The sequence below is a fragment of the Solanum tuberosum genome, unplaced genomic scaffold (genome assembly GCF_000226075.1).
Source record: "Solanum tuberosum cultivar DM 1-3 516 R44 unplaced genomic scaffold, SolTub_3.0 scf00014, whole genome shotgun sequence".
Classification (NCBI taxonomy): domain Eukaryota; kingdom Viridiplantae; phylum Streptophyta; class Magnoliopsida; order Solanales; family Solanaceae; genus Solanum; species Solanum tuberosum.
The window spans coordinates 3,126,824-3,134,774 of record NW_006238939.1 but is presented as its reverse complement, the minus strand read 5'-3'; the positions used below and the strand labels follow the sequence as shown (position 1 = coordinate 3,134,774).

Below are 7,951 nucleotides of genomic sequence, written 5' to 3'. Positions count from 1 at the left end.
ACAAGTAAGTTGAACTAGAGAGTTCTAGAGCTTTTCGTAAGAGTTTTTCAGTTAGAATTGAGGGTTAAAAATCGTAAAAAGGATTCCCATACTTGGAATGAGGGTTTTAGGGTTAGGGCGTCGCGGTACGACCCCCCAAGGACCACCCAAGGGGTCCTTGAGGAGGATCCTTAAAACAGCCCAAAAGTTATCAATTTGCAGCCACCCATGTTTTCCAACTACTGGCCGTGGATGGACCCACCGCCCGTGGGTTGGGGTCGTGGGTCAAGGCCTGTGTTGGTCTACAATGTTGAGACTCTGACCAGCACCTACGGAGGTACATCACACTCCGTGAACCCACCCACAGTCCGTGGGTGGTGGTTTCGTGAGTGGGGAATGTGTTAAGTTAAGTGTTTTAAGTTAGGGGTTTGGGAATTAATTAGTAATTAGTTAGGGGTTAAGGGAGGTCGGTTAGTTATTTATTTAACCACCTATACAAGCCTAATAGACCCCTAAACTAAATCAATTAACTCATTCTTCAAAGAACCCCAAATTCTCTCCAAATAATTTTCGAGAGAGAGGTGAAGAAGAAGAAGAAGAGGAGAATAGAGTAGGGCATATTTTCCTCCATTGATGCAAGCTTGGTTAGGGATTTGAATCAATGTATGTTATCTTACTAATATATTGGTTCTTCCACCCATAGAGCCCCCTAGGTTTTCCCCCAATTGTGAAGTTAACAACCCAATTCTAGCTAGGGTTTCCTTCTACATTGTGGGTAGGGTTTAGGTATGATTCCAATCTAGTAGATAATACCTAATTATGACTGTATTAACATTGAATTATGATATTATGATGAATTCATGTGATTTCTATGGTTAACCCTAGTCTATTTGATGAATGTGATATCTTGTGGGTTTATGCCATTAGAGGTGAAATTGAAGGTTCATAGGGGATCTTCTTAAATCAATGTCATGTGCAGTAATTGTTCATGGTTAGGAAAACATAATCATAAATTGAACTAGACCTTATTGAATATGATTGATCTTAACTTGTAAAGTTGTAATTGAACCTTTAGGATGAATTGTGGCTAGAATCACCTAGTAATGAAAAATATGATTGAATGCCTTGTAAGCTGGGTTCATAGTATGTTTCCATGATGTAGTGTTATTAAGAGTGAAGACTCATAGTTGTTGTGAATGTTGATCATTATGGCTTTAGAGTGAAGCTAATATGATTACTATAGATGCTAAGGCTTTGAGAGTAAAATCTATATGTGAAAACAAGGCCAATGAATAGAATTGTGATGAAAGATCTTTACCTACTTAATTCACCTTATGAATCATAGATGGTAAGAAGTGATAGAATCACTTAAGTCATGATGATATCCTTGTCTAATGTAGAATTCTAGACATGATATTAAGCATGGAGATGAACTTAACATGAAAGAGTTCTCACAGAGTAATGGTTCTAGGGTTGTAGGGCTTCTCTTACCTAATTGAACCTAAGGCTATAGAGCCTTTATACCTAGGTCATGGATGGTGATAGTTGATCACACATGGTCTAAAAGAGGTATTAGCATGGATTGGTTGTCAAGGACATCTTTCCATAAACTTGAGTCTAGGTAGAGACTTAATGATTATCTTGTGGGATTACAACCTAGCACAGAGTGGATATTGAAATGAGATGGAAGTTCCCACCTAGTTGAGTTTGGGCTTCCAACATGGGATATCTCACCTAGAATAATCCGGATTTCCCAAAGTGTGTCTCATGAGATGGAAGCCTTCACCTAGTGGAGTTTGGGTTTATAATAGCAATCTTCGTATCCCATAACTACGTTCCCCGTAGGAAAGTTAACTAGTGGATCCGACTAAGAGCTAACAACCTGGTTCTACTTTAGGCAAGTGGACCAACCCTTGACGGTGTGGGTAACACCGTGAGAGATCATGTGATAGCTAATATGTTCTCACGTCGGTTAAGGCTATATCCCAATTAAAAAATATAAGTAATGAACTAAGATTGTGCTCAATGTAGCATCTCCAAGAGTTCAAACCTCATGGGCCACTACACCATTTTAGGCCTACGGCCACCCCAGTAAAGTGTAGCCTAAACTAGCAAAAAGTGTGGCTTTTGATAAAAGGCTACACTTTTGGACTTTAAGCAACACTTTTCCAGGGGTGCCCGAAAATAGCGTTACCTTAGAGTTTAGGCAACACTTTTCAAGTGTTGCCTTATCAAGCGTAGCCTAAAAGATAAAATGGCAATGCTTTTATGTACCTCAAATAGCAACATTTCTATCTCATACAACTACACTTTTTAAGCGTGGCCTTAGCTTCCTTATTGCCCACGATTTGTAAGTGTTGCCTTTTCTATCTAATGTATGACAACACTTTGAAGTGTAGTCCTTGCCCATGTGCATACCACAATTTACAGTCCTATGGCTACACTTTTAACTATGGCCATATCATTTTGGCTATAAAATATTTATATGCCAACAATTTCTAATTAAAAAACACCAATATTATTTTGCAATAAATAATCTCAAGCATTAAAATTAGCTAATAAGTAATTCAAATATATAGATTTGCAATAAACATCAAAAGATAGTATGTCTTGTGTACATACACATACTTATAAAGAAATATTCTAAATATGTGTACACAATAGTTCAAAAAGTACTCTTACAATGGTTCAATTTATTCTAGCAATGAATATATTTCACAAAATCAAATATAATGTATTCAAACTTTTACAATAGTTCAAAAACTCTTCATCATCCACTTCAATGAGATCAAATTGACCCGTGGCGACCCTTCAAATTTGATCACCTCCATATCCCTACACATTTAAAATGAAATTAAAAATCAAAACAAACCATGTACAACAAATCAGATTGCAGCAGTTCCAGATTGCAGATTGCAGACTGCATATTTTTTTAGTTCAGGCAGCACAATGTATTCTAGCAGATTGCAAATTTTTTGAGTTCAGATTGCAAATTCAGGTATTCTAGCAGATTGCAGATCCAGTATATGCTTGGAACACAAAAACATGAATATACCTAAGCATATAAATTGAGCTGATAAAGATAAACAAAATGAGGAGAGGTAAACTAAAACATTTTGTGCCTGTTTAGATTGCAGATTCAGGTATTCTAGCAGATTTTTTGAGTTAAGATTTAATGGGCTTATACAGCTTAAATAGAACAAGAGAGGTAAACTAAAACAGTTTGTGCTCTTAGACACACAACATACCTTCAGTTTATGACGAACGTTGTTCAAGATCTTTTTCCTCTCCTCTATGATGAAGGAACATATGATTTAGAGGATTTAAGAACTAGAAATCAAAAACTATGATACCTTTCAATGTCTACTAGTATGACGATTAGTCCATATTAACTATAGCCAAATGAGAGGAAACTATTTTTGAACTAAAGCCTATTCTGTTTTGCATAACAATGTGATGGAATGTGTCGCTATAAAAAACTTAAGTTCATATTGTTTTTTACCTCACTACCATAACAATTAACAATAAAAGAAAAAGTAGCAGGTACATACGATCAACTGTAACTTTATGACTACTTACCGGCCATCTACTGACAGAGCTCAATTCTATGACACCTTTTTCTGCCTCATAAAAGAATTTCCTTGCCCTCTGAATTTGCTTCTTCATAAATATCCTCCACTCATCAGTCACTCTTCCAGCAAAAATGTCTTCATCGGAGAGCCCTGCCTGTGCTAATTCATCTTGAGGTACTAGATGATTCATTGCCCGTGCGCAACAATTTAGCTTTATAAGTTTCATAAGAGCAAGCTATTGCACTGAACCTAGATGAGTGTAGGACAACTGAAATTCATATACACGAATAAGTAGCAAAAAGTAGTCGTTACTTCAATGACACCAAAGAGACCATCTTTTTTCTCTCTGCATTTTACACGCACTGAATTTTCAGGCCTTCAAATGACATCAACAAATTTTTTTTAGGAAAAGCAAAACTACATGTACATACATCCTAGATTACTTTCAGCGGATGCAATTTTTAACATTTGTGATCTTCTCCTGATTGTTTCTCTGGCCACAAGTATTGTTTCTTAGTGTTATATTCTTTCCTCTGAAGCATATGTATTCACATAGTCGTCTCGTCTAAATTCATTACTTGTTATGTTTTGGCAAAAAAATACTTATTGAAGATTGTGTAGCTTCTAAAAATAGTTGGTAGCTATTTTAGAGGCTTTCCTGAAAAGAGCAAACGAATTTCTTAGAAGGTGTTGCATCATAAACGAATAATAACATGAGTGTAATTATACTTGTGCTTATTTCTCACTCATAGTTCGGAAAGCAGGAAACTTATATGATTGAGAGTACCTGCATTTGTCATTTACATGCCAATCAACAGAACTATTGCTTCACATATTAGTTTTATGTTCCAGAAAAGGATGATATGTATAAATTTCTCTGTATAAATGCGTAAGGCATCATTGACATTGCACTGCCAGGTAAAACCACTTGCAGGTACATAAACAAATGTCCAAAAGATGCTACATCTAAATATGGCATATTTCAACAATACAATATATTCAAAGATTATATGAATGACCCAGAAATTATGTGGAAGACGTTATTAAAACTACTACCTACTTGCAGATTTAGTGACTTGATTATTTAGAACCTTTAAGGTGGAATTAGTGAAAGCTTCAGTATCCATCATGCCATGAAAGGAACTATAATTTATTTATTGTGATGAAGCAGGTGTGGACAAGTTTAAGCCTAGAACAAACTAATTAAAAGGTTAAAAATATTATCCTAAATTTACTCTCCAAGTGTGGACAGGTTGCCATCACTGGACATGCCGGTTAATTCTTTCTTTTAAGTTCGAAGAGCCGACTAACTTCATCTAAAGTTTCCAGGAAAATAGAATAAGAGTTCACCAACTAATGGTAAGCTAAGTTACACATGAATTTAAGATATACATGGACCCAATTCAATAACAATTTGAGGAAGAAATTAGGCCTTCACAAGTTACGGAAAGTTGAAAAAGAGCAACAACCAAGCAGGCATAGGAAAGCATTTATATATATCATATAGAAGTTCTATTGCATAAAGATTTACCTCATCATTAGTTCGTCCAAGTGCTATAAGTGGCGCCACACCTCCTCATTTGATGGTGATACTATTGCAGGATTCAATAATCATGAATTGGATTAATCACAAAACATTCTGATGGGATTGATCGTCATTCATCTTTCTTACAAAGTAATCGATGTATGTGCAAGGTGTATAAGCTAGCATTCTCCACTTCAATGTGGTTAGTACCAAAAGTTCCATTCTTTGTATAGTTTTGCCTTCAAACACAAAATTTGGATTCCCAACCTGTTTCATAAACTCGAGATTTTACTATAGAATCTAGTTTAGAAAATATATAAATTGTTAACAGGACAAACATGTAAAGAACTTTATCTTGCTCAGACTCTCTAAAACTTGTCGCACCCGTGTTGGATCCTAAAATAATATACTACATTTGGAGGATCCAACACACACCTGACGGCATTTTTGAAGGGTCCAAGCAACATAGGTAAGGAATGAACGAAACTATTCATCACCTACAAATCAACAATCAAAGGAACATGAATCTTTCCATTTTGGCTTCAATTGATAGGCAGGCTACAACTAACAATTGAACTGCTCATGTTTTACCTCTCTATACATATCCAAGAAATGTAAATCAACAGAATGCAGACAATCAGTTAGCTATCAAACTTCAAACACTCTGAAATGAAATGCTATGATGAACTATGTTACTCGGACCCTTTAAAAATACTGCAGGCAGCACCAGTGTTGAATCCTCTTAAGTGCATAGCTTTTGGAAGATCCGACACACATTGAACAGAACAATATTCTAAGTCTGAGCAACATAGATTGTGAACTTACAGGCAATTCATAACAGAAACCAATCCAAGTAATTAATGGACAAACAAAAACTCAGCTTCCCATATACGAAGTGCATACCAACTTGCGCAGTTGCAATGTGGCTAAGAAACTAACTTAAGGAATAAATGAATTTCATATTCAGTTAGCATGTTGCAAAGTTCAGGGTCTAGCGGTTCAAGTTATACTCATCCCCGTCCAGTTTCTGCTGGCATATATGCAGTTGATATTGCTTAAGAAGTTTCAAAAAAATAACACCAACCAGTTGAAAATCTTTGAGTGCGTAATTGACTTCTAAATTGTCAAATATGCAGCCCCTCGCCTATAATAACCCTGCAACCCTGATCAAAACCTACTGCAGTAGCATAAATACCTAACACAACGAAGAAAGCACAACTCATTGTAACAATTCAAAATTAACTTACGAATAATTAAAATCAAAGAAGAAGATGGGTGAGGAAAAAAGATTGCCTTAAAATTGCAGCAATACTTGAAGTAATTGAAGATGTAAAGCTTGAGGAGATGAAACATTGAGGAAATTCGTCTTTTGTGTTGATGTGAAATGATATGAAGATGAAACGTGAAAGTGATGAAGATCGGTGGAAGCCAGCCACACACAATCACTAGACAACCACGTGGAGTAATATGAAGGTAGAGCAACAACTTGCAATTACTATATCTGAAACAAAAATAATGGCAAAGTTGCCTGCGACTTTTTCGAAACAAAATGGAGCAATAGGCATTGCACTGTACTTTATATATGAGAAATAGACTACGCTTTCGATATATTTTGGCATGTTACTAGAGAAATGATCAATGTGAATTAAATATAGCTTCATACTTACTCTTCTCCTACATCTCTGAGTATATTGGTTAGTTGAGTTGCGATCCCTAAAGCCAAAGCTGCATTATATACACTCTCTGTTGTTGCCTTTGATTCAGGTGCAATGCCCATAACTGGAACACTCATCAATCCTACTGTACCAGCGACATAGTAACAATATAGATATAGCTCATCGAAGTTGTTGTATCTGAATTTCCACAAGTCCATACGCATTCCTTCAACCATATCTCTGAATGGCTGCACCAGTTAGATGAATTATCAGACACTTCACATGGTTGCAAGTAAGAGATCGAGGTTATTAAACACAAAATAAATGTCAGCCACCAGTGATAGCAAATGAAAACTAGTTGCCTAATTTGCTAATCAAATAAAAAATATAAGTAGATAATGATATTAGAAAGAGATATAAATACAAAGAAGAGAAGTATCGAATTCCACAAGTACTTGCATCGGAAAAGCACTCAGCCAAAAAGAATAGAATCTGAATCTGGAGAAGATAATGATGATAGAATTAGATAGACTAACCTGAATATCAACAGGAAATCTGGAAACAGTATCGGATAAGGCTGCATCAAGCAAATCAAATAGCCTCCCGTTAAAAATATCTTCCAGACTTTCCTCACACCTATCTAAAGCTTCTGGAATTATGTGTGACGCATTAGGGCCATCAACAAGCTCATTAATTCTCCTGCACCACACTATTTAAAAAGAACACAGCTTTTCAGACAACAAGTCATTTAAAAATACTCTAAGACAACAATCGTTGTTAATTTCCCCAAGATTCTTAGCTTGCTTGAACTACAAATTAATTTAACGAGCAAGCCAAAAACACCACATGTTTTTTCAATCTTAAGTGGAAATTTCTCATTGGCAAGATCTAGTCCTTCTTGGAAACGTGAATACATGAAAGCACCAAAAGTACCAGATATACCATAATTGACTATGCACAAACCTAGACCACACTTTTATGACTGCCAAACAAAATGGTAAAGAGTATCAGCGTACCAGTTTTACACCTAGAGACCAGAATGTTGTAAGTGGGAAGTGCCCATAATGTTAAATTATCTGAATGCTACTTTCATTAACCTTTTGGACTGTATAACAGCATAATGTTTTGGTACATAAAGAGCATAACTACCGGCCAGCGAAAAGTTGAAATTATGTCAAAGATTCCCAAGAAAGCTGATAAAACAAACAGTTAGCATGTTA

General features: G+C 35.9%; 1 protein-coding gene across 1 annotated transcript; it reads right to left on the bottom strand.

The window, feature by feature from the left end:
- Positions 1-3,188: 3,188 nt before the first annotated feature.
- On the bottom strand, positions 3,189-7,647 carry LOC102587652 (phytoene synthase 2, chloroplastic-like). The gene is made up of 5 exons (XM_006339930.2): positions 7,545-7,647; positions 7,268-7,440; positions 6,743-6,979; positions 3,559-3,786; positions 3,189-3,271 (listed from the first exon to the last, which is right to left on the bottom strand). The coding sequence occupies exons 1-5, from the start codon at positions 7,645-7,647 to the stop codon at positions 3,251-3,253; spliced, it is 762 nt and encodes a 253-aa protein (XP_006339992.2). The 3' UTR covers positions 3,189-3,250.
- Positions 7,648-7,951: the final 304 nt, after the last annotated feature.